A 27,009-nucleotide genomic window follows, 5' to 3' on the forward strand; every position below is an offset into this window, starting at 1 on the left:
GAGATCCTTTATCATGCAGCAAGACACCGACCCAAAACACACCGCCAAAACAACCAAGGAGTTCATCAGTGGAAAGAAGTGGAAGGTTTTAGACTGGCCAAGTCCATCTCCAGATTTAAACCCTATTGAGCATGCATTTTACCATCCGAAACAAACAACAACTGAAAGAGGCTGCGGTGAAAGCCTAGAAAAGCATCACAAAAGAAGAATGCAAAAGTTTGGTGATGTCAATGGGTCGCAGACTTGATGCAGTGATTGCAACTAAATATTAAGTATTATTCACTTTAATCTATTTTAAGTTTATCTTTTCCTATGCTTTTGCTCACCTAAAAATGTGGTGCTCCGTTACAAACGATGCTATCTTCTAAGTTGTGTAACAGATCTAGATGTAAATACCTGGAAATAAAAACTGAAATCCTGGTCTTTTGTCTCATATTCATCTTTTGATGTCAAACCTAAATGTTTTCAGTGTACAACCAAAATAAAGGAATTGGCCTCGCTGTTCCAATCATTTTCGAGGGGACTGTATGCATACAAAAGACATAGTTGGAGAACAGTGTAGGAATGGAAATGTTTACTCTTCAGGCTTCTTAAGCGTCTGATGTGAAACAATTGCAGCATGGCGCCATCTCCTGGAAGCTCAAGTCCGTTCAATTTCTGTGGTTCAATGTCACGAGAGTTGACGGAAATTAATGCAGTCTCCTTTTTTAAATTATAATATATTTCAGCTAAAAAAAATTAAACTGAAATGAATAAATACTAAAATAAACATGAATGTAGTTCATGTTTATTTTAGTATTTATTTAGTCCATTTTAGTTTACTATAATAACCCTGATCAGAAGCCCATTAGGAAGGGATCTCCTACTGGCCAGTATGAAAAGGATGAATGATTACAGCAATCAAATCAGTTTTAATGCATATATATATATGGAAATGCGAATATTGTTTTAAGACTGACTTGAAAAAATGTGATGTTGAAGTGATACCTGTTTTAGGGGTGATTTCTTCATCTATGACCGATGCAAATGATGACGTTTACAGTAAAAACAATTCTGGACAACAAAATATCACACAGAGAATTTCTATACATCTCACCTCTCCTCTGGCGTCCCCCTCATCAGACTCAGAGGAGGAGTCAGCGATGAGGGAGGGAGGACGAGAGCGACCGTGATGAGGTGATGGAGAAGGGGTCTTGGTCTCATCATCACTGTCAACACCCGGTACGCGTAATGAAGCTGGGGCAGCAAGGACGGGAGGGAGGTAATCAGAGGAAGACGGGTCAATTGTGCAAATAAGTAGAGCATGAAGCATTAAAATAATCTATCTGTTAAATTTGTAGTCAGTGTTATGTACCATGAAAACTTGATGTTCTGCTTTGTCTTGAATTTTATAGCAGGTATTAGTGCCCAGTGTCAGAGCTCAGCTGAGGCAGTCAGCTCAAAGTCACATTTAAAACATTAACTGACTCTTTGCTGGCATCTACTGGTTTTTTATTTACTTGATCATGTTCATCAAATATTTCAATCATTACCCCTATACATCATTTTAGATTTTAGTTTGAAATAATTACACTTTTTGTGATGTAAAGAAAAAAAATCCACAACAATCACTTCATTCTAAATGCTTTGCTGTGTGTTAGTATTGTGACAACATGCAAGAGAACACTACAGTACAGATAACACTGATTATCTGAGCTCCCCACATACATCTAGCGTCTGTCGGTGAGCGTGCATTCCAGCTGTGAGACTTCATTTAAAAATCAATTTGAAATCCATTTCAGACATTTTAACAATTATAATGCTGACACAGGAAAAGAGGAAACTGTCGTGGCTGCACCTTCATATATAAAACATGTTTTTGTTTTCCTGTATGTAGACAGAACTCAAATTTGCTTCCACAACTTATCTGTATCCATAACTCAGTGGGAAAAAAAAATGTATATTAATTGTGAAGCTGATGCACTTGGGATACATACTGGTAGATTTGGGCCAAGATTTCATCCACTGGAGCACTTCATCATTCTGTAAGCTGTCTGAATAACAAATTAATGATTGGATGAGCATTTAATTGGGTGGATTGCTAAACTGATGGATGTAAAGGTGGTAAAGAAATGATGTCTGTAGGAAGCAATGGGAAGTCATATGCTCATGGATAAAGCCAAACATGCTGAAAAACAAACACTAGAAGAACAGGAAAGGAACACTCCTTTGTCAAGTTCGGTGCAAACCTCAAATCTTTTAGAAAGTGAATTCTAATTCAAGAATTGAAGTGTTCAAGCATTCAGATTAAAAAAGCACTTTCACAATTCTTGAATAATCAGAATGAATTCACTGAATTCAACCAAACCTGAATGGCGAGTCACAAAACACCAAACAGACGCACTGTATCCAACGTGATGCGTGGATCACTTGTATACTTTCAGCATCTTTAGCATTAGCATCTAGCAAAGCCATCCATAGCAGCCTGCATGTTTCAGAATTACTCCTCAGTCAAAAAGGGATAGGCAAGCTGCAGATTTTTATTCTAGCCACATACAACACAGGGGGATTTAAAGGGACTATTTGTAACTTTCAGAAATGCTTGTTAACAGCGACACCTGTGGCCGTGAAATCAACGAAAGTCAGCGTCGGGCTCGCGCTCGCGCTTGCTCGCTCTAAATATACCTGAACGAGCATCGCTCAAAACAGTGAGGCGACACACGTCAGCTAAAAGCACAATATCACTCTATATTTCAGCTGCTTGGCAGTAATGTTAGCTGACCAGACGAAGGTCTCTCCATGAACATGATTTAGATCTGATCCTAGTGTTGGCTTTTCCTGCCTAAGTGCAGGCTGAGGCAGCGAGGCTCTGCAGCATGTCTCCCTGCTCTCTCCGCCCGCAGCCGGAGAGAGCAGAGGAGACACCGGCACCCGGTAGGTAACAAGAAGACTACGTAACTCTCTGCGGAGCCCCGTCACTTCACAAGACACGGAAAACCTCTGTTGGTCTGGAGGAGCTGCAGCAGTTATTTCTGCACAAACGTCCACTGTACATTCACTAGATATTCTCAGAGCTAAACTAACTCTTCTGCAGTGTGGAGTGAGCGCGCGTTCACGTCTGGAGGTGGAGCGAGCTGAGCTGTCTGAGTGAAGGCGAGCAGGCAGAGGAGAAGGGTACAGCGGCTACACGCGAACGCGTATATGCGCGCGCGCATGTGTGCCGACCCGCTACATTTATACGCTTACAAAGTTACAAACAGTCCCTTTAAGAAAGAGAGTGTCCCTATGGGTGAAGGCGTCCTCAGCACTTAAATCACCTGGAACAGTGTTTGGAATGAATACTAAGGCTGTCAAAGATAACGCGTTAACGCAAATTTGTTTTACCGCTACTAATTTCTTTCACGCATTGATGCAAGTTGCGATTTTTAAGTTGAAGCGGGCTCAGTTTTAAAGCTAGAGTTTAAAAAGTATGAATATGAAACTAGAAAACCTAAGGAATCCATCGGTACAACCAAGTCATACTTGCTTGCCACGAAGGAGGTTAAATAACGCTCTGAACTTGCGCTAAATTTTGGTGAGGAAAAACTGGCATGGCCATTTTCTAAGGGGTGCCTTGACCTCTGACCTCAAGATATGTGAATGAAAATGGGTTCTATGGGTACCCACGAGTCTCCCCTTTACAGACATGCCCACTTTATGTTTATGATAATCAGTAGTAATCAGTAATCAGCAGTACCTGGGAGGTTTCTGGACAATATTTGTCATTGTTTTGTGTTAATTGATTTCCAAAAATATATATATATATACATACATACATACATACATTTGCATAAAGCAAGCATATTTGTACACTCCCATGTTGATAAGAGTATTAAATACAAGTATTAAATATCCCTTTAAGGTACATTTTGAACAGATAAAAAATGTGTGATTAATCACGATTAAGTATTTCAATCAATTGACAGCCCTGACGAATACCTATATAGTTTTGGGAGTCTATGGCCTTGGATGCCTATCTCTGACCTTCAGTATTTTATCTGGTCACAGTTAGTTTGCTGTATGTATGATGGCGACAGAATTAATCATTTCACACTGAATAAAACAATCTGGGATTCTCTTTCATCCCACCTTAACACTAAAGGTACAGTACCTATCAGTGTTGTGATATTAGTTGTACATGCAGGTTGATTGTTTACCTTTTAAAAAGTCTGGAACTGAAACACCTTCCTGTGTTTTTGTGTCCATATTCTAAGCCAAATGGGCCGTCTACTACTGTACTGGATGCTAAATTTGATGCTAACCCCATGAATTAAAGCCACTGGCATGCTGTCAAAGCTTCATGGGGGCTGCTGTCAAATATTAACAAACTCTTTTTAAAACTTTAAAACATTTGAACTTTAAACTCATTGCTTTATCTTGGTTTAAACCAGATTTGAATAAGCCTGGTTATGTTACGCTAAGCTTGGTTTGTAGAAACACTTGAGCTTTAGGTTAACTTAAGTCAGGATCTTTACCATAAATTCAGCTTTCTGGAACACCCCCTCGATATATTTTAACATTGTAGAAAGCAGAATGTACTTTAAAGGGGACATATCATGCCCATTTCCAGGTTCATACTTCATTCATTCATTCATTCATTCGTTCATTTTGGGTTTCCACTAGAACATGTTTACATGCTTTAATGTTCAAAAATAAATTATTTTTCTCATACTGTCTGTCTGAATATACCTGTATTCACCCTCTGTCTGAAACACTCCGTTTTAGCGTCTGTCTCTTTAAGGGCCCCCCCCCCCGAAAAAGCCCAGTCTGCTCTGATTGGCTTGTGAGAAGATATTCTAATGAGCCTGCATGTGACATAGGAAGTGGAGCCAAATCTGAATGGTTTGTTTAATCCCATGTTTTCTGATCTAGGCAGCCCACAAAAACTGACTGGGTTGTTTTATTTCACAGTTTGTGGGTTGGTAGGAACTCCAGTTACTCAAATGTATGTGAAAGTGAGTTCTTCATGATACAGTTTGTCCTCTTTAAACTGTAACTAGAATTTCCTTGAAATTAAAATCAAATAATTAATTATTTAATTGCATAGACAGAATGGTCCATAACATTCACTTACCTTGGGTCATCTTTGCCGATACCATTTCAGTGATCTGGGTGGTGAGTTTCATGAGGAATTCCTCTGTACCTACTTCACCTAGGTAGGGCATTTTACCCTCTTGAGGCACACACAAAGAGGAAAAAACACCAACAACATTGCAGTATTTATTACTACAAATAATTTATGTTACTATAAATAACAGACTGTATTACTAAAAATAATATATGCCAGTGTATAAGATGATATGTTTTACCTTTTCCTCTGCCAGCCTCCCCTTCCGGAGGACTAAGTGTAATTCCAAGAACCCTGAGGAGAATTGCATGTTACATTTTCTTTTCACATATGCATTTAAAATGTAATGTACATACATGTCTTTTTATGTCCAATGCCATTTTGAACCTGAAATCTCACAGAAAAACTTACTCTGAGGCTTTGATCTCTTTCTTTGGTTGTGCTGCTAGAGGGAAAAGGGGTAGAAACACATTTTATATTTACAAACTAAAGCGGTAATAGGTTTGCACTCTACTAAGTGTCTTCTAGTTTATGAATATACTCAAATGTCAATATAATTTCTATATACATAGAGTGTCTAGATGACTTTGCTCTCCTTACTGTCATCAACCTCGAGGTGGGCAGTGCAGATGGACTGTCCTGCTCTATTTGTGGCGATGCAGGTGTAGGCGCCGGTGTATTCTGTGCCCACGTCCATCAAGATGAGGCTGTGCTGGCGCCCCGAGCTTGCTATTTTGTATCCCTTGGTATCAGGCTTGATCCACAGGACATCTTCCATTGATTCCTCCTTTAGCCAGGAGACCATAGGAGTGGGAGAGCCTGGAAAAGTAAAGGGGAGTATTGGGAGCACAAGATGAAACTTTTTGGGAGTCCCCAGATAACTGTTAAAGGATGTTAAAGCAGTCACACAGTAAATAAAACAAACCTTCTACTTTGACAGACAGAGTGATGCTGGCTCCTTGTTTCACCTTCCTGTTGCTGAACCTTTCAATGAAACGGGGTGGCACCAGGGGCACCTTGGGATCTGTGAAAATATAGTGCAAAACAAAAGCACAGTCACTTATAACACATTATTATATCTATTTAAGTACCTGTGCCAAGTGTGTATGATAAATGTCAAATTACCTCTTTTATCTTGTGGCATAATCTCCCCTGGACCTGTTGCAAAATACAGTTGTTACTGTATCTGTAAACATCTTAACTGTATTTTTTTTTTTAAAAGTAATTTAAAGTTTTAATTTTTATTTGAGTGAGCAACAATTCAGGTGTTTGCATACATACTCAGCACTATCAGGCGGGCAGAGGAGTAAGCAGAACCAGCGGCGTTGCTGATGTAAGCAGAGTACTCCCCCATATCCTCTTTCTTCACCTGCAGGATCTCCACGCCATGAGCATCCCTCTCTGCCTGCAACAGAATCCTCTCTGAAGGTCGCAGGGGGTGCCCATCTTTGAACCAGTATACTCTGGGTTTGGGGAAGCCTGGAAGACAACAGGTATTTCATTAAGCAGATATTTTTCCTTTTTCATCATTAAAACCTTTACTCGTTCCATTGCCCCATTCCTCCCTTTCTTCCAAGGTGTTTCAGAAACAACAAGTCATAGGCAATTTTCTTCACATTGACTTCAGTAACAATTAGCTGTTATCTAGTTGCCTCAGATGAATTGACTATTGGTTAACAAACTTACCCTTTACTTTGAGCTGCATCTTGGCAATAGGTGAACCTGGACTGACATGAACATCGTGAAGCTCGTCCACAACTTGTGGCAGCTGATCATCTTCAGCCACAGACTCAAATGTCTCAGTTTCCCTGGACGAGGAGAGGAGAACAGCACACCTCACCAATTCAGTATTAATTCATATTATAAAAAATATGTTCATCAATATATTTTTAAACACCATTCATAGTAAATTCACCTGGACATGTAGCCCTTGGCACTGACATAGGAAGATGTCTCAGTGGCATCAGCAGCGGTGTCATAATCTGAGCTGCAAGACACTGATGGAAAAGATTTTATGTACAGCATTAAAAAGTGAAATCAGCGACAATGTGTGTGTATGTGTGTCAATACATGTGATTGTTTAAGACTATGTTTAGACTATGTCTACACTAAGCCGTCTAATTTGAACACGGGTCGCTTAGGTCTTAATGTGAGGACGTTTTTGAGTAGTATTTTTAAGTAGAGTCATTTTGACCTGCTTTTTTAAGATGCTAGTTTAGGACTAGGACTTTTGTTTCAAGAGGTTAACTGTTAAACTGTTACATAACACCAATCAACTTTGTTCAGTCCATTCAGTTAATTACTTTGTGGTAAATGTAATATTTTGGTGGATCTACTTTCCATAAAATCATTACTTCAGCCTCAGTTTCCTACATTTCCCAAAATGTTTTTGCTCAACTTAATTTTCTGTATCGAGATGTTGGTTTCATGTGTAGCGGGACAGAGCGAAAGATATGGCAATAGTAAAAGCAAGAGATGCACCCCTTAATCTAAACACAGCATGTTGTGTGTTGAACTACTGAGACTACTGCTGCAGTTTATGGACTAATTTTTCTATTAGGATTTATGTTATAATAATGCTAAATGTAGATTTCAAAAAATTGTGAATCTAAAGGAATGACAACACAATCATGATATTTCTACCGCATATGCTAAAGGATGTGCTGGGATGATGCCATGTTTACTTACTGTCAACCCTGAGTTCAGCCTTAGTAGCTGCGATGCCGCTGCTATTTTCAGCCGTGCAACGATAGACACCCATGTCAGTGGGCAGCACGGTGGTAATGATGAGCTGGTGGCAGCCCTCCTGGTCTTCATTGATCATGTAATGGTCGTTCTCCTCCAGCAATTTGCCGTCCTTATACCAGCGAACACTGGGAGGGGGCTTGCCAATTACAACGCAGTCGAAGCTGACTGGATAACCGTCTGGAACGTCCTGACTTTGTAGCTCTGTCAAGAAGACTGGGGCAGCTGGGTAACACGAGCAAATAGTCAACACAATCAAAAACTGAAAAATGACAACATAAAATATTTGAATCAGAGAGATAAACATGTATGAGCTGTACTTTAGAAACATGCAGATAAGCGTTCTACAACAACTAAAGGATGTGCATATGTGTCGGAAGTAGTAAACTAATTAGCAAATAGTAGACCAACATGTGAATTGTTCAGATGAGGCAGTCTTCCTCTGTATGATAAAGAAGATTTTTGCAAAAATATACATGATGTTGTGACGATATTGATGATTTTAAAAGTATATAAAAACTGTTTATTGATCCTAACAGCCCACTTCCGTGCGTTTCTTACCCGGGGCACCAGTCATAAATGCAGAAGGCTGTCTATCTTGTGTAGGGGTCTGTGTGCCGTCTTGCGTGTAGCCCATCTTTCTAATTCGCAGCTCCACTTTGAGAGGCCCTGCCTCCAGGATGGCGGTCTCCACGGGAACCCCATGGATTGTAAACATCTCCTGGAACCTCTTTGAGGCGACCTCAGCCTCTGTCCGTGTGTCAAAGCGGATGTAGATGTAGCTGTCGTCCTCCCGGTAAGAGTGGGGATCTGGAGGACCCAGGTCTCCTTCATCTGCGCTGAGAAATGGTTCTTCCTCCACATCTGGTGGGAGACGTGTGCGCAACAGGCGCCGGAGACGTCTGCTTGCCTGCCTCAGTGAGTCGTCCATCTCGCTTCCTGAGGAGCTCTCGGGCTCGCTGTCTGCGCTGTAGCCCACGGTCAGTGGCCGTCGCCCAGATGATTCTCTCTCCGTTCCTACGGTGACCTTACCACTGTGAGAAGTGACTCCAAATTTGTTGGTGACCTCACAAGTGTAAACCCCAGTATCCTTTGTGGTGATGGCAGTGATGATCAGTGCACAAGTACCATCGTTGTAGATATCAATATGGTGGTGCTTGCCATCCGTGAGTGGTTCTCCATCCTTCAGCCACCGCACCTTATCAGGTTTACCTTCTGCCACACACTCCAGATGTATGGTGCCATTAGGTTCTTTGGTCTGGTCTTTGAAGGCATCTTTAAAGACAGGGCGCATGTCCCTGCGGGCTTTGTAGCCCTTGAACGCAGCTTGAATCTTAACGGCAGCATCTCTGAGCTCAGGCTCATCCTCTTTACTGATCTCCATGACGCATGTCTCCTCTGTAGACACCTGTTTTTCACCCGTCTGCTGAATTGTGGTCGTCTCCACTTTAGTCTGCGTCACTGTTCTCTCCTCTGCCATCTGGAAATGTGCAAAGAACCTCTCAGTAGTCATCTCGGTGTCATTGGTCGCTGTGACAGAAGACGTGCTGCTCTTCTTGAGGTAGGAGACGAGCGTTGGACCCCCTGGAGCAGACTCATCCTCAGAGCTGATGTACAATTTGGACTCCGTCTGCTTCTTAGACACAATAGCCTGCTCCTTCTCTCCTGATTTTATTTCCACTTTCTCTGAGGCCTTCAGCTCTTTCTGTGCTGATTTGTTTTTACCACCTTTACCATCCTCCTCAGGTTGTTCAGTGATGGAGTCCAGAGTGGGCTCTCGACTCATGCGCCGTTTCTTGGCCGATTCCTCCCATAGCTCGTGGAGATCACCTTCTTCAGCAGCTTCTGGAGGCAGACTGGGTTGCTTCATAATCTCAGTCTCTACCTGTTTTGCCTCTGTACCTATAACCACAATGAATTTTTCAACGTTACTATGTTGTTATAAAAGTTACTGTCAGTATCCACACAGCACAAAACCTACTTGTGATGCAAGACCCTGTCGATTAAAACTCTACTTATTCCAACTTAGCATGCTGGATATTCCTGAAGGCTTCAAATCTAGTTTGAGAATAATAAATGTGCAGAGGTGTATGGGACAAATACAAAAATAAACCTACACTCCAAACACACACAAAGTCTTACCTGGGCAAATTAGTGGCTGCATGGGTGCTGCTGTGTAACAATGAGAAAACAAACACACACATAATATAGCAGTTTATAAAACTTCTAAATTCTGCTACACTGCTATTATATGTTTGGTAGAACACTGCACATTTGTAGAGCTGTCTATATTTTACAACAATTTTAGGTAAATAAAAGCACAAAAATGTACAATAAAGCTAATTTCTAACAAGGGTTTTGATCTCGTATCTCCATCTTGTGTTAAAAACTGTAGTTAACTAAGCAATAATAAGCTAAATGCCCTGGCAAACATGCACACTCAAGTACACTATTTCATAAAGTAAGCCACACATCCACTTACCAAGCTGCACAGTGTGAGGCAACTCAACAGGCTCTCCAATCCCAGCTCTGTTGATGGCTGCCACTCTAAACCTGTAGCCACTCCCCGGGATCAGATTATCGACCACAAACTCTGTGTTGCACACCGATTCAGAATGACATGGAAGCCAGAGGGCACTGTCTACCAGCCGCATCTCCACCCTGTAGCCCAGAATGGGACTCCCTCCGTCATGTAGAGGAGTGAACCAAGAGAGGTTGACAGACCTTTCAGTCTTACTGAGGACCTCTGGGTCCTCTGGAGGATCAGCTACAGCTGTTAAGAAGGAAAGAAGGAGGCGTTAGATGCTTTTATGAACAATAATCAAGAACTACACAAATTGCAATGTTTATCTGTTTTCAAGACTATCTCTCCATCCTGTTACACGTGGAGTTGCCACGCAGAGTACATAACTGGAATACATACTTCTCGTGTAATATGTGTTATTGTAATCCTGGATTCTTTTTTGTCTCTAGTATTTCTTGTTTGGAAATTGTATTCTTTTCTTTCTTGTAGATATTTTTAAAAATATTTACGCCTGTTTGTTAATTGGTGGCAAGCATTTACAGCTGTCTTTAATTTCAGTGTTAGGTTTTTTTTTCAACCCACCTTTCTTATGTTATTGTATACCTCTTCTCTTTTGTTTTATTTTATTTTATTTTATTGTTAGCACAAATAAAGAACTGAAATACACAAGTAAGTGGAATGATAGTCTCTTAACTTAGAGAACCATGGTTACATGTGTAGCCATCTGTTTTACTTTAAATACAACTTTTAATAATTGAAACCTAAAAACGAAGTTCTTTAAGGGCACTTTCACGAGCCATATTCCGTTTGGCTAGTCAGAATCAGAGTGACATTGATACCTTTGATTCGTTTTCTATTTAATCTGGTTCAGTTTCAAAGTGCACAAATTAATGTGGACCAATAATATAATAATTTATCTTTTTCATCTCGAGAGCTGCCACTTCTATGTAGGGAATCGCGGACTTTGATTTATTGCTGTCAAAGTTTTTTTCACTTTGACTCGGCACTGATCTACTGTGCACACAAATCCCTTCTCCTTCAGTTTATCTTGAATTAATGACTTTATTAACGTCACTATATTTATGGACTTTATTTAGCATATTCTGTATGTTCTCTTCGGCCCAGATGACAAGCAAACATTAGACTTCTGCAGAAGACCAGGTCTGTCCTCTCCCACTCATGTTTACCTGTCATTTACCTGTGTCCATCTCAACAAATGCCCAAACAGGCAGCCTGCATTTTGGTTCGCAATCGGTCTCGGACCGGTTGTTTTGGTCCACACCAGAGTACTATTACTGTGTTCACAACTGCCCAAACAAACCGCACCAGACTTCGATTAAAACGGACTAAATGTTGCCTTGTGAAAGTGCCCTAAAATAAAGATACATAAAAGTGAAAGATTAAAACCTTGTGATTAGAAAAGGCAACAAAACGTCTTCAAACACTTACTGATGATTGTGAGCTTGGCCAAAGAGAGAGCATCTCTAGCAGCAAATGTAATTTCCTGCTGTGGCATAAGAGGTGCCTGTCTCAGGACAAGGCGATAAGAACAGCCGTCAGCCCGCGTAGCCCAGAGGTCACTGGCTTTGAGCTCGACCCCATTAGCATACCAGGCTACTTCTGCTGATGGAACAGGCTCGGTGAGCTCAACACAAAACTCAACCTTCTCTCCCACTGCAGCCACCTTGTCCTCCAGACCCTTCACAACGTCCAGCTGCCAGCCTTAAAGGAAAAAAAAATACACAGAATGAAATGTAAAACTTTGTCAGTTAAAGTTTATTATATCTACAGTATATGTATAATTCCGGCAACATAATACAACTTCAAAGTCTTGAAGCGTTCATTTGGATGACTCACGTTTGATATTGAGTTGGGCAGATGTGGATGCTGTGCCAGCTTTGAAGGTCACCATGCAGCTGTCTGTCACTCGCAACTCTTTCAGCAGGAGCAAATGACGACGACCACTCTCGAATGTCACAATCTCAGCATTAGGGGATTCCTTCACTGGTTTCCCATCAAGGAGCCAGCGGAAATCTTTGCTCTCAGGACGAGATATGGCACACTCAAACAGCGCTTCACCTCCGTCAAAGGTTTCTACATTCTCCAGGCCCTGGACAATGTCAATGGGTTTGCCTGTTGAAAACAAATGGAGAAATGAAGAAAGAAAGAAACACTGCAATATTAGGAAGTCAAATAATTTGGGATTTGTCAACAAAGGGCACAAACTTTATGATGATTAGCAACTCATCAGTTTATTTGGCCAAATACAGTAACTGTGAGATATGAGGGAGCAGAGGAGACTCCCTAGAGGTTGGTGCTCTTTCCATGTGGAGGGAAGCTCACCTTCCACATAAAGCGAAGCGACCGCGCAGGTCCCCTCTGCCTCACAGGAGTATGTGCCCCTGTCCTGAGCAGACACACGGCTAATGTACAAGCGAGCCACATTCCAGTCCTGCTCCACTACCACCCTTCGGCCATCAGGCTGCAGTGGCTGCCCGTCTTTCTTCCACTGAGCCTTGACCGGCCTTGAGAACTGGCAGATGAACTCAGCCGGTTGGTTTTCGAGCACCCGAAGGTCCTCCATCTCGCTCACCACTTCAACTGTGGGATCTGAGTTTGGGGTCAGGGGTCATAGGGTCAGGACTTGGCCATTAGTTACTGTATATGGATAGGTGCAGGACATGGCGAATGACATATGGGCTTTATAACCCCCAAAAGCATGTTGAAGTGATATTCATACATGAGTGATATTACGTTTTTATGGATTGTCCAGTACAAATTGTATGTGCCATGGTACAGTATCTTAAAGCAGTGGTTCCCAACCTGGGGTCCGGGCCCTCCTTAAGGCCCTGACACGCTAAGCCAACGGTCGGCCATCAGACAGATTGGGGCCGTCGGTGAGGATCTGTTGGCCTAGTTTTTTTCGGTGTGTTGGCTCTAGTTATGGAGGTTTTTCGGCTGATTCAGCATGTTGAATCAACAGAATAAAGTCAAGAGGAAAAACACAGAAAGCTACTCTCATTTTTCATCTTCATCCCATCTGATCTTTCCAATACACGGATATTTTCACAACGACATGGCCATCTGAAAAAAGCTTTTCATAGATAGTGGTTGGTGTGGCTTCAAGGGAAATAGGTTGGGAACCACTGTCTTAAAGTATATTCTAATGTCCACTGTGATCACTGTATTGTCCTATGTGAGCTTTGAAAATGAATATGGGGTCAAAAAGCCCAACCGTCAAGATTCAGGGAAATGGTCACAATCAAGGCAGCTGATGAGAGAGGAGGGGGTGATACTGTAAGTGGATAGAAATGCCAAACTCATAAGGTAGGTAGGGAGGTTAGAGGTTTTAGTGCTTAAAGGTTAAGGGCAGGGCTTGGTGGGATGAGATAGTGGGAGTAAATGGAACGTGAGTATTCAACAGCAGCCGGCCTGCATGGATGGGTGGAGCAGCACTTTCCTATCACAACATTTCTGTTGACACTATTCAGTTGTTCAGTAAAACTCGGATCAAACCTTAACATCACCAAATCAAGCCTACTGTATTTAATCCACTGAATCCAATCACCACATCTGTATTATCCAGCATTTACATTACCAAGGGACACATACACTGAAGGCTGTCCATTAAACCATATAATAATCACGATCATGCTTTTGGCTTCAACCATTAAACTTGAACAAGTGCCACTCGACAATTTAAGAGTGCGTAGTCTGAAACAATGACTCAAGGGATCCCAAATCACAATCTTGGGTTGAAATGTAAGAGGTCATTTATATGAACGATTAGTTCATATACATTGAACAGGAAATTGCGATACACCAGGGAGACATCAGAGACGTCAGTGAACAAGCAGCAGCTCCCAGTTAGCCACCAGGACTGCTAGTCTCAACAATAGAGATTGACCCAACCGTCAGGAAAACTTCTGGTGTGGATGATTAAGACTTGATGAATGAAGCCAACAGGTAATCAGCGGAGCCAAGGGGGTTTTAGAGCAAAGTTTGAATGTGGACTGATCATTTTTGTTGGATTAGCTCTGCCTGTTGTCTACAATAAGAGCCCTGTATTTGTTGACAGAGACATCTACTATATAGAGAAAATGACAAATGCCAACAGACACAAGACAACAGCTGACGACTGAGTGAGTGTTTAAGTAACCAAATTTGTATAGCCGGCAATGTAATAGTATGTCATGTCACGTTACGGCATGTAGAGTAGGTGAATAGACATCCATCCATCAGCTATACTCAAAGACAGACAACCATTCACACAATTTAGAGTCGCCAAATAACCTAACCTGCATGTCTTTGTAATGTGGGAGGAAACCCTCATAGGCATGAGGAGAAGAACATGCAAACTCCACACAGAAAGATCGGTGTGTCCAATTGTATTTATATTTTCAAGAAGACATCTTGATTGCATGTCACTCATTATTTTGATTTGACAATTAGAGCGAGCAAAGGTTCAAGAGCTATAAAACTATTTTGTTCCCAAAGATGGATGAATAGTCGTGATTGATGATTGTGATCTCAAAAGTGAGAAACATAATCGTGATTATCATTTCTGCAGCCCAACATACAGCACGTAGGAAGGATTCAGATAGAATCCAAGAGGAGCAGAAATTAAATGAGTGATGATATTTATTTATTAAAATTATTCGCTGATAATTTCTATTAGTTTTAGATGTTTGGGTGTAGGTGTTACTGTGGTGCTGCACCCAGTGGTATGTTTTGGTTGTATCAAAGCATACAGCATGGAAATCTCTACTGCATTATTATTATTATTATTATTATTAATAGTGAAATGAGAAACAATGCTGCTCATGCATGATGAAACACTGAAATGTGAAAATATCCACTATTATTCTATTTATGAACTTCAAACTTTTAATGTAACCCTGCAGAAAACATCACAACTTATGGTATATTTACTCATATTCTTCAAGAAGAATTGCACCAATTTTTATTTGGTTAATGCCAATCAGTAGCAAACCAAGGGAATTTGGTACAAAATTATGATAAATATTGACGTTAGTTAAATTGTACATTGTAGTGACAATGACACAACCTTGGATTTAAAATGAGCTACAAACACTATGTAAGATTTGAAATGTAGAATTAAAATTCTGCAGGGTCTGAAGACGTATAATCTTTATAAGGTGATACCTTTGACTAAGAGCTTGGCTGTTGACGTTACACTGCCAGTATTGAACGTGACAGTGCCAGAGTCATCTGTGGCCAGGTTCTTTAAGGTGAGTGTGTGGATGTGGCCCTGGCTCAGCCCCATCTCACTAAAGGGGCTGTTCTCCAGCAAGGTGCCATCCAGCCACCACTGCACCTTGCCAGGTGCCCTTCCAGACAGCTGGCAGGAGAAGGTTGCCCATTCCCCAACAAAGACGTCGGTGGTCTTAAGACCACACAAAATGAAGACTTCTTTCACTGTAGAGTGAAAAAATACACATATGCATACACTGAGCCTCTATCTTTCTCATTATCAGCAACTCAACAGAGAAACATATCATAAAAGATAGATGAAAAATGACACCATGTAACAACACAGTTTACGAAGACGTAGGCCAGTCCTAAAAACAGACCTACTATTCTATCTGTAAGAATACATTTTAGATTACAGTCAGAATAAAACTAATCAGCCGAACAGTATGCGGAAACAGTATTAAAATAGGCTACCTTGCACCGCCAAAGAAGCTGTGGTGAGCTGGTCTCCTGCATCACAGGTGTAGTAGCCACTGTCCTCGGGCTCTACGTTCCGTATACAGAGCTCTTGAACGCACCCTTCCTGCCTCATCTCACACTTCTTACCGGGCTGGAGGACAATGCCTCCTTTCCTCCACTCAACACGAACCCGTGGCTTAGAGAGCTCGCAGCGCAGGGTGACATCATCACCCTCTACAGCGTCCTGGTTCTTGAGCTCTTTGTGGAAGACCACCGGGGTACCTGGTCAGAATTTAAAAAGTAAAGTTTGGCATCAGATAATGAGATGGAAAGTTTGGCATCAGATAGCTCAGATGACAAGACAAACATCTCTTTAGACAAAAGTTTAGCTGATGCACAGTGATGCCAGACTGGGTGTGTGGTTGAGGGAAGATCAGGAATATTTCAGTTGTTCATTTCAATCCTATCTCGGTCCACATTCTTGAATCTGATCAACAGGTGACTTTTTTTTTTTAGGGGATGGCATCGTTCTTTACCTTCCACAGTCAAGGTGACGTCACACTGTGCATCTCCAGTGTCACAGGTGTACGTTCCTGAGTCCTCAGGCACCAGGTTGTGGATACGAAGCTGGTGGAACGCTCCGTTGTTCCTCAGGTCGTACTTGAGACCTGACTGGATGGCCACGTTGTTTCTGTTCCAGGTGATGGTGGCCTTGGCGTCAGAGATGGTGCAGGCCAGAGTGACAGTTTCACCCTCTACTGCCACAGTGTCGTGTGGCTTCTCTAGAATTAGCACTGTAAATATGGGAAACCCAAAACTAGACTTAATAATGGTAGCATTTATATGCAATTTTTATTTTCCTTTCGTTAATCCTTAATAGTTATAAACATAAGTTAATGGATGCATGCAGTAACTATTATATGCTGTCACAAATGTTATAGCATAGTGAATAAACATGACAGTTAGTCAAGTCACTAGTGCCCTTTGAAGTTAGTGTAGCTAGCAAACAAACGTACTGTATTGAAAATAATGTATCTTTGAGAAATACTTACAAACTTCAGTGTTAGTTTATCTCCTTAAGTTACAATATTTGTGTTAACATTTCTTACAGCAAACACTAAATGCAAAGAATGGAAGACACGTCTAAAAGTTAGGATGTTGAAGATGATGGTGCCAGCATGTTTCCATTTGCCAAGGCAAAGCTGTTTGATGGTTGACGGAGATGGATGTGAGGAGTAAAAATCTCTAGTGACCATGTTGTCTCCTTTACCTTTGGGTTTCTCCTCCACCAGAAGACAGGCCACGCTCTTCTCCTCTCCCACTACGAAGGCAACGTCCCCTGATTCATCTGTGGTCACCATCTTCAGCGCCAAACGGTGCACTCTGCCCTGGCTGCTCATTTGATTCAGATCATTGTTTTGGAGGAGGTTGTCTCCAAGCCACCATTCCCCGTTTGTCACGCCTGAGTGTGACAGCTCGACCTCAAAGACGGCGTCCTGCCCGGTGGTCACAGTCATATCGCAGAGTTCTCGGATGAGGCGCACACGCTCTGAGGGTGAATGGGATGATGGGAGGTCAGTGATCAGATCTCTTGAGCTTTCAGAAGGCATCAGTAACAAGGAGAGTCTATGACCAATAATCCAAATTTAATACTTACTTACTACATAATGCCACAAGTTTGGATATAGTACTCTGTCATGAACCATTCTAATGACACTCTAATAGCCAAACGTAAAGTAATAAAAAATACAAAATAAACTAGAATTACCGCCTCGCAGTTTTATGCCTCCGCCAACCAGTCAAGTTGCAGTTGACATCCATGTCTGTCTAAAATCATCATCACAATTAGCTTATGAATTCTTGAGTTATGGCCAAAAACGTGTTTTGTGAGGTCACAGTGACCTTTGACCACAAAAATCTAATCAGATAATCCTTGAGTCCAAGTGGACGTTTATGTTATACAATTCCTTCCAGGTGTCCCTGAGATATCGCTTTCACAAGAATGGGATAAATGTAAGATCACAGTGACCTTGACCTTTGACCCTTGATCATCAAAATCAGTTCATCCTTGAGTCCAAGTGGACGGTTGTGCCACATTTGAAGAAATTTGCTAAAGGCATTTCTGAGATATCTCGTTCACGAGAATGGGACGGAAGTGAGGTCACAGTGACCTTACATTTGAGCTTTGACCACCAAAATCGAATCAGTTCATCCTTGAGTGGACCTTTGTGCCAAATTTGTAAAAAATCCTTACAGGCATTCCTGATATATCGCGTTCACAATAACGGTCCGGACGGACGGACAACCCGAAAACATAATGCCTCCGGCCACAGCTGTCACCGGCGCAGAGGCATAAAAAGTGTAACCGACATTGGATAATTAAAATAATAATAAAAGTCAAACTACATGCCAACTGAGACATCACACTTATAACTCAAGATCCAGTTTGTTGATGGGATGAATGAATGTAAAATGAACTTCAGGTAGGATGAAGATTAGAGGAGACAAGAGACATCTCCGTTACCTTTCACAGTCAGGGCTGCTGTACTTTTCTTGTCCCCTGTATCACAGATATATTCTCCACTATCCTTCACATCCAGCTTGTGTATGACCAGGATGTGAGTAGTAGTTCTCTGCTCAACACTGTACTTCTCCCCATGGATGAGCACAGTTGAGCCCTTCAGCCAGGTCACCTTGCCGTCGGGGCTGGATGTCTCGCAGACCAGAGTGGCCTTGTCTCCTTCTGTGGCCTCTTGACTTTCCAGCTCCTTCTGGAATACTACTGGTGCTGCTGCTGCCAGAAAGACCATGATTAATTTAATTAGGATGAATAATTTCAAAGGTTTCTTGGGTAAACACAGCCACCACGAACACACTGTACTCATAAGCAACATTATTTATACTCACAATTCTACCAATTCCATACCAACAAAGAAGCTTAAAACAGAGCATGAAAAAAAACCCGTTAGGTCAGAGGTTTATCTGCACTCATTTTAAAGTTTGAGGTAAAACACTGATAGACTGAATCAGAAAAACAATCAAATTCATGAAGTCATATGTTCGTGGACAAACTATTTTGCTGTCTAAAAACCACAATGGAATGTAGTGAATCAATAAATGGCCTCATAGTATATAATGTTTAGTGTTTGTGAGCAGCATACATCAAATAGTGCTAGGATAAGATACAGATACACTATTGACAATCTGAAGTATAAAAATATTTTTGCTTATTTTTTGTGGGGATTTTTTTTTCACTTTATTGTAGGGAGGACAATATAGAGGTTACCAAAAATGAGGGGAGAAAGATGGGGCATGAAATGCAATAAATGTTTCCCGACAGGACTCAAATCTGAGACGTTCATTGTGAATACATCCGCCAGCATCTTAAACACCTACAGTAGGCCTCCAGGACACCACAAAAATACAGAATTTCAATTAGAGCTGCAACAATGAATCAATTCATTAATTAGTTGTCAACTATTAAATTAATCACCAACTATTTTGATAATTGATTAATCGGTTTGAGTAATTTTTTAAGAAATAATAAAGTCAAAAATTCATTCTCTAATTCCAGCTTCTTAAATGTGAATGTTTTCTGGTTTCTTTACTCCTCTATGCCAGTAAACGGTATAGCTTTTGAGTTTTGGACGAAACAAGACATTTCAGGACGTCATCTTAGGCTTTGGGAACCACTGATGGGCCATTTTTCTACAGTTTTTGACATTTTATAGACCAAAGAACGAACCAATTAATCAACACTGAAAATAATCGTTAGTTGCGGCCCTAGTTTTAATTATTAAATAATATAATGTGGCAAATCACTGAGTGAATTTTTATGTTGTTCGTCATGTTATCTGAATTACGTGTGCAGCAAAAAAAAAGGGAAGAAAAATTGCTGTAAACAAGAATTACAAGGAAACATATTGATCACCATGACCAATATGAAATTTGAATACTATATTGAAAAGTAAATGGGAAATGTTAGTTCAGTGGAAAGAGGAGTGAACATGCATACACTGTAGTAATATGACGGAATATAAAAAATACAAGAGTGGGATAGACGAATGGATAGCAAGTGAGTATAAAGGGAAAAGAAAGTTAAGATAAAAAGAGAGCCTCAGGAAATCACAAGCATCCATGTTTTGGCATGCTTTTTGAAAAGATAGAGGGAAGGTGTCCCACAAGGAAGACGATAGACAAATGAACGGTCCAGATGTTACTCGAGAAGCAAAATGGCAAGTATTCATTTTCGTCCCAAGAAATAAAATATTTCCCTTACCTCTGACTGTCAGAGAAGCAGTGGAAGTGTGGTTACCCACTGTGAAAGTGACTGTTCCCGAGTCAGCTGTGGTGACGCCTCTGAGTGTGAGGCTGTGTACCCGGCCCTCAGACCCGATCAAGTTCATTTCATTATTCTGTAGTGGGACATCCTGAAGTTTCCACTGGGCCAGAGGTGCCTCCTCGCGAGAAACCAGACATTCAAAGCGGACATCTTCATCCTCGTACACGACGCAGCTCTCCAAGAATTTCAGTATGCTAACCTCGACCTCTGTTTGACAAATACATTTCAGCAGGATAGTTACATATTTGTTGCGTGAAGTTCTTGACAAAGATGTAGTTCAAGTTGCTCCTGAGCTGTTATTGTGAGTAGCAAGTGAAGAAACACAGTGAAGGGTGTGTTAATGTTTGTGAAGAGAGACCACAGAAAGGCACAAATGATAAGAAGAGATGAGTGATCAAGGTCAACAGAAAAGTGTTTGTGTGAAGTGCTTTGAAAACCGTGAAGAACGAGAATACAAGTGGGATGAGAAATAATACTTCAATATTCAAATGCAGTCAAGAAGACAGCAAACAGGATCTCCAGATGAAAAGGTTGATGCACTTCATGCTCAAGTGTTGGAGTGGTGTAAGACACGTAGAGAGACGTGAATCGAGTGGGGGCATGAGAAGGACAGTTTTAAATAGACAGCTCCTACCCTGCACAGTGAGGACAGCTGAAGTCCTCTGGTTGCCTGTATCACAAGAGTATTCTCCCGAGTCAGCTCCCTGCAGTTTATAGATGATGAGCTCGACTATGGTTCCTTCCTGTTTCAGGTGATACTTGCTGCTGGATGCCAGCACCCTGTCACCACACCTCCAGACAACACGGGCTCCCGGCTTTGTGGTCTCACAGCGAAGACTAGCGCTCTCCCCTTCCCGTCCTTCAAGGTTCCGCAGCTGGGTTTTGAAAAGGACGGCCTGGGCTGCAGGGGACGAGGTGGAGGGAATAAGGAGAAAAAAAAACTTAGGAAAACCAAGAGAATGCTGGCAAAATGTATAGCAGCCATTTGGCATACACATTAAACTACTAAAGTAAAAAAGTATGGTGGAAGTCAGTCTTAATCCTTAAATCATGTCAAATCCCAAATGTGTTCCTCATTAATCACAGTCAACGATAGCTAAAAGGGACTATTTGTAACTTTCAGAAATGCTTGTTAACAGCGACACCAGTGGCCGTTAAGTCAACGAAAGTCAGCGTCGGGCTCGCGCTTGCTCGCTCTAAATAGACATGAACCAGCATCGCTCAAAACAGTGAGGCGACACACGTCAGCTAAAACCACAATATCACTCTATATTTCACCTGCTTGGCAGTAATGTTAGCTGACCACACGAAGGTCTCTCCATGAATCAATGCTGATACTAGTGTTGGCTTTTCTTGCTTCAGCCTCCGGGGCTGAAGCAAGAAAAGCAGGTTGGTGCCGAGGCTGAAGCAGGAAGAGAAACGTTATAGTCTCCCGTCTGCGCCCGCAGGGAGACACCGGCACCCGGTTGGAGGCGATTTCGTTTCTCGCTGCGGAGCCCCGTCATTTCACAAGACACGGGAAACCTCTGTTGGTCTGGAGGAGCTGCAGCATTTATTTCTGCACAAACGTCCACTGTACATTCACTAGATATTCTCAGAGATAAACTAACTCTTCTGCAGTGTGGAGTGAGCGCGCATGCACGTCTAGTAGAGGTGGAGCGAGACAGCAAGAACGCGCCGCGGTGTGTGTGAGTGAAGGCAAGCAGGCAGAGGAGGAGAGTCTCTGACCACACGCGAGCGCGCATACTTGCATACGCGAGCGCGCATGGGATCCCGACCTGGTAGGTTTATACGTGTAAAAAGTTACAAACAGTCCCTTTAAGCATAACCTAAATGCCAGAAAAGAGACGCAGCTCCTGTTTTCATCACACACTACATAATAATGTATCTATACAACCAACATTAACTAAAATCGGATAAAATAAAAGCTTATTTTTATATAACTCATGTTCAATGTTCAATATTTACAGTAATACAACTTTTAGTCAAGCAAGTCTTCAGTAACTCAAGTATCTCCACTACAAAACAACAGGTTTTAGCAAGCATACCCTTCACAGCTAGTTGTGCGGTGCTTTGACGGACACCGGTGTCACATGTGTAACTCCCAGCATCCTCTGGGTCAACATCATGGATTACTAATGAAGCCAGGTGTCCCGTTTGTTTAATTTCATACTTGGCACAAGGGCAAAGTCCAAGTTCTCCTTTCCTCCACTCCAAAGGAACAGCAGGTTTAGAGAGCTCACAGTGCAGGGTCACACTGTCCCCCTCAGCAGCCATTTGGCTCTCAAGCTCTTTTGTGAAAAGAACTGGGGCAGCTGATGAATGAAAGGACAAGGTCAAGAATGAGTGAGATAAATAAGAATGGATTCAAAAATGAAATGAAAGACTTGATGGCAGAAGAAGCCAGAATGAGACGTTGACATGGTCTCCATCCTACCATTTACTACAAGAGAGGCTGAGAGTACTGTGTCCTCTGAACAGCATGAGTAGCTTCCTGTGTCTCCAGGTGTCAAATCCAAGATCAGTAGCTCATAACTGAATCCCGTTTGTTTCATTTGGTACTTTTCTCCACAACTCAGTACTTGAGTTTCCTTCTTCCACTCGACGGGGAGTCCAGGTTTAGAAAGCTCACATTGCAGAGTGACACTATCTCCTTCCACAGCCTCCTGGCTCTCCAGGTCTCGGATGACTATGATTGGAAGAACTGGGGATTGAACCAATTAGATAAGGTGTTGATGTGTATCGTTGTAACTCAGGCTTTCAAAATCCAAGATAAAGACTACAGTATGCTGTGTAAAAATATGCACATTTTCAACTTACCTGACTGAGCATTTGATATTTTGCAAAAGTAAAAACAAAAAAAGAAAATTAAACAAGTGAAACGTATGGCTACTTTGATATATATACACACACATACACACACAACACTGGTACACAGCCAATGATCCTTACTCCCCTTCAAAACAGGGGGTCACCTAAGCATTTATCGAATCCATCAAACATAGCTCTTAATTATTCTTTTATGGCGACAACAACAATCCAGAAGAAAGCAAATCTTGTATTCAAGATTCAAGAGGTGAATACGAAGTGAGCAACAACAAGCCAGACTGATTACACAGCATACAAAAATCCACATGGAAAACAAAAAAAACTGAGAGGAATAAACTAGGGCTGTCCTCAACCATAAAAATTCTTAACTGAGTAACACAAATTTTTGCCGACTAATCGATTAGTTGACTTAATCGACAGATCAGTTTTTCCACAAAGAATCACACAAAAGCACCGTTTTAAATCTTGTATTTACCAGAGATGTGCTCACAAGTTTCTTGGAACTAAGTCATTCAGCATGAAAAAAACATAAAAAAAATGACCAATCGACTAAAGAACTCTTAGTCGACTAAGACCAAAATGACCGATTAGTCGACTAATCGACTAAGAGGGGGCAGCCCTAGAATAAACAATGTGCGGGTGCCACAGAAACTTTTGAAATTTTTATATCCAGCTTTGTAGGCTCTGGATTTGGGATGACTTTTAAAAACAGCAGGTTTTTTAATATCTGCAGGTGTAACTTAATTAGACCTTAAATATGTACTGTATTAAATACAGAGCAGCTCAAATGCAACAATGATAGTGTGATTTAAGCCGGATAAAGCAACAAAGGATGTTGCCAAACTGATACATTACACAAAAAAACATCAACAACAATGAAATCAATTGTGAGGATTGATTGAATCTGACTAAATGCAATTGCCAATAAACAATTTCCATCTCGTCAGCCAACAAGAACAACTGTGACAACAGAACAAATGTGCCAGACTATTGACAAAACCCTCATGAGGCTGTATGTGTAGTATAAGCTATCACAGCATGTGACTGGGCAAAAACCAGAGCATACAAGAAACCTACTGAATACCAACAGAATCCCATTTACACTCAGTACAAACTGTGTTTCTTTATAACACTACCACATACCTTCAACTCTGTTTTTGGACTCCTGCTTCTCAGGTTCAACTGTGGAGGTCACTGCTGAAGCTGCTGGCTTCTCTGCTGTAACTGAAGTTATTTGTAGACAATATAATGAAGGTTTTAATTCAACTTACATAACGTGGAAGTCTTCACCAACAGACTGAACAAGACGACAAATCAAAAGCAATGTGCCACACACGTTTTGGAGCCACAACGTTCAAGACAACACGATAACGTCTTCACATGATTGACATTTGTCTGAACTGACAGTGGTGAAAGCTCTTCACTTCATTTTTCAGATGATATGTACAGTATATTCATGCAATGTGCAACAAGAAAAGCAATATCTTAAAAAACAAACAGACAATGCCATGACCAAGAGCTTGTTCAACAAAGACAGTAGTGCTATATATAGATAATGTTAGACTATGGGTTCATACCTTCCACCACTTTTTTGGAATCCTTAGAGTTTAATGTCACAGCAGCTGGAGCATCTGGCAGCCTCTCTGCTGTGATAAAACATTTAAGACTGATTATAACTGAATCACTGCAGAGCCAGCAGCCACAAATCTTATTTCTAATTATCTCTATTCATTAATCGCCTATTAATCCAGGTAACGTTTGATGAGTACACGTGCAATATTTACGCAATATATTATACACTTTCATCTCTCACATTGTTGAAGTTGTTCACATCATATCATCATTAACTCCAATCACTGACCTATGACTGGAGCTTTTAATAAAAGCACACCAAGATACACTGAAGCTTAAGCACAGGGTCACAAGCCACAATACAGTATACAGTATGTCTCACAAACCAACATGTGACAATTATCTTCAGTATATGATAAATAGCTGCTCACAAATCTCTTTTATGCTCTTTCAATCATTTTACTACCATCAAAAACCCCAAGAAGCACAAACACTTAACAAAAGGAATCACAAGACACTGCTGTGCGAGAACAGTTGAAAAACATCACATAAAAGCGATGGCCAAGCATTAATACAACATCCAATATAGGGCTGGGTGATATATCAATATTATATCAATATCATGATATGAGACTAGATATCGTCTTTAATTTTGGATATCGTAATATGGCACAAGCGTTGTCTTTTCCTGGTTTTAAAGGCTGCTTTACAGTAAAGTGATGTAATGTTCTGATCGGTTCATCTGTTCTAGCTGTTCTATTATTTGCTTTTACCCACTTAGTCATTACATCCACATTACTGATGATTATTTATCAAAAATCTCATTGTGTAAATATTTTGTAAAAGCACCAGTGGTCAACCCTATCGTCGCAATATAGATATCGAAGTATTTGGTAGGGATGTACCGATATGATACCGGATATCGGGCCAATACTGACCTAACGAGCTGGATCAGATATCGGTGACAATGAATCTATTCAATTTAGTTCTATGTATATATGCTATATATATTCTATACTCTAATTTTAATTCTTGTTTGTTTTGACAACTTGTTGCCACATTAAAAAGGTGACTTGAATAGACTTGAATTGTAATTCATGTTCATTTTGAAGACTTTTTTACCAAGTTGCTGGTGCACAATTTATTTTAATAATAAATAACAATTCAGTAAATTTATATCTATGTATTTCTGTGTTACATTTTATTTTACAAAGTTAGGAAAGTGATGTTTATGTTAAGACTGATGTTGCCTTACACATAAAATAATGATCCCAGTCACTTCCACACAGTGAGGGATAGAGCTTATTAATTAAACACTGGTATCGGATCGGTACTCGGTATCGCTAACAGTATCCACACTGAAAAAGTCGGATCGGTGCATCCTTAGAAATTGATAAGAATATTGTGATATTTGATTTTCTCCATATTACCCAGCCCTAAGCCAATATGATTCAATATTATACCATCTCTCCCTATATTTATATTGTGACATTCTGTTAACCTAACCTTAACAACTAATTTCACCATATATTATTTACATATACACTGTAGATACACCAGCTCAGTAGAGAAAGAACACCTGCATTTGGCAACACAAAGACTGAGCGGGATGTGACAAGAGACAATGAAGAAGCACAAGGCTGATAAAGAGCCTAAATCATTGCATACCTTCTATTAGCTCTTTGGTCCCCTGCCTCTGTGTGTCTTGTTTTGCAGCTATTCCAGCAGCAGTCTTTTCAACTTGGATAAAACACAACATTAACTTCACAATCTTACAGTCATGAGTCCTATAACCTGAAGACAACAGCCAACCAGGGCCTGTAAAGCACACATACACGCAAATGGCCCAGTGCAACCGGTCTACTGTAATACTGCAATAACAATTCAAGCCTTTCTCTCATCTCACAGACCATTATCAATAATCCAACACACAGAGAAGCAATCCAACACAGTACTGCCAAAGTGCCATAAACATATAGCATCAAAATGTTCAACATTCAACACAGACTGGAGTAAACAAAGCTTTAAAACAACTGGACAAAATACTGTATTTGCCACTAAATGATTGACAAAACAGTGACACACACTAGGGCTAACAAGGAAACAAAAGCCATCTTCTTAATATATTTGACACATTCATCAGGCAACATAACCTACAGCACAGACAGTAAATCCAAACTGAGTTGCCTAGTTCTTCTTTCTTGTAAAAGAGTGTTTTTCTACAAGCCTGAAATTACA

The 27,009-nt window shown here is 40.9% G+C and overlaps 1 protein-coding gene across 43 annotated transcripts in view; it reads right to left on the bottom strand.

Annotated features, from left to right (window-relative positions):
- Positions 1 to 27,009, bottom strand: part of obscnb (obscurin, cytoskeletal calmodulin and titin-interacting RhoGEF b) — a 71,743-nt gene that overhangs the window by 10,843 nt on the left and 33,891 nt on the right. For 11 of the 43 annotated variants that reach the window (XM_037787019.1, XM_037787014.1, XM_037787002.1 and 8 more), the window contains 26 exons: positions 26,440 to 26,511; positions 24,777 to 24,845; positions 24,343 to 24,423; positions 18,553 to 18,822; positions 17,299 to 17,577; positions 16,565 to 16,822; positions 16,044 to 16,310; positions 15,522 to 15,794; positions 12,699 to 12,965; positions 12,213 to 12,488; positions 11,805 to 12,077; positions 10,314 to 10,604; positions 9,974 to 10,003; positions 8,393 to 9,733; positions 7,775 to 8,056; positions 7,002 to 7,083; positions 6,773 to 6,894; positions 6,368 to 6,565; positions 6,212 to 6,244; positions 6,012 to 6,110; positions 5,687 to 5,905; positions 5,498 to 5,531; positions 5,328 to 5,380; positions 5,093 to 5,191; positions 1,977 to 2,033; positions 1,097 to 1,236 (listed from right to left, as the gene is read on the bottom strand). In XM_037787019.1, coding sequence (XP_037642947.1) covers positions 1,097 to 1,236; positions 1,977 to 2,033; positions 5,093 to 5,191; positions 5,328 to 5,380; positions 5,498 to 5,531; positions 5,687 to 5,905; positions 6,012 to 6,110; positions 6,212 to 6,244; positions 6,368 to 6,565; positions 6,773 to 6,894; positions 7,002 to 7,083; positions 7,775 to 8,056; positions 8,393 to 9,733; positions 9,974 to 10,003; positions 10,314 to 10,604; positions 11,805 to 12,077; positions 12,213 to 12,488; positions 12,699 to 12,965; positions 15,522 to 15,794; positions 16,044 to 16,310; positions 16,565 to 16,822; positions 17,299 to 17,577; positions 18,553 to 18,822; positions 24,343 to 24,423; positions 24,777 to 24,845; positions 26,440 to 26,511 — 5,465 coding nt within the window. Of the gene's footprint in view, positions 1 to 1,096; positions 1,237 to 1,976; positions 2,034 to 5,092; positions 5,192 to 5,327; positions 5,381 to 5,497; positions 5,532 to 5,686; positions 5,906 to 6,011; positions 6,111 to 6,211; positions 6,245 to 6,367; positions 6,566 to 6,772; positions 6,895 to 7,001; positions 7,084 to 7,774; positions 8,057 to 8,392; positions 9,734 to 9,973; positions 10,004 to 10,313; positions 10,605 to 11,804; positions 12,078 to 12,212; positions 12,489 to 12,698; positions 12,966 to 15,521; positions 15,795 to 16,043; positions 16,311 to 16,564; positions 16,823 to 17,298; positions 17,578 to 18,552; positions 18,823 to 20,307; positions 20,578 to 21,004; positions 21,272 to 24,342; positions 24,424 to 24,776; positions 24,846 to 26,439; positions 26,512 to 27,009 lie in introns of all 43 variants that reach the window. The other 32 variants (XM_037787039.1, XM_037787038.1, XM_037787037.1 and 29 more) reach the window with 18 other exon arrangements.

This window comes from Sebastes umbrosus, chromosome 12 (assembly GCF_015220745.1).
Source record: "Sebastes umbrosus isolate fSebUmb1 chromosome 12, fSebUmb1.pri, whole genome shotgun sequence".
NCBI classification, from domain to species: domain Eukaryota; kingdom Metazoa; phylum Chordata; class Actinopteri; order Perciformes; family Sebastidae; genus Sebastes; species Sebastes umbrosus.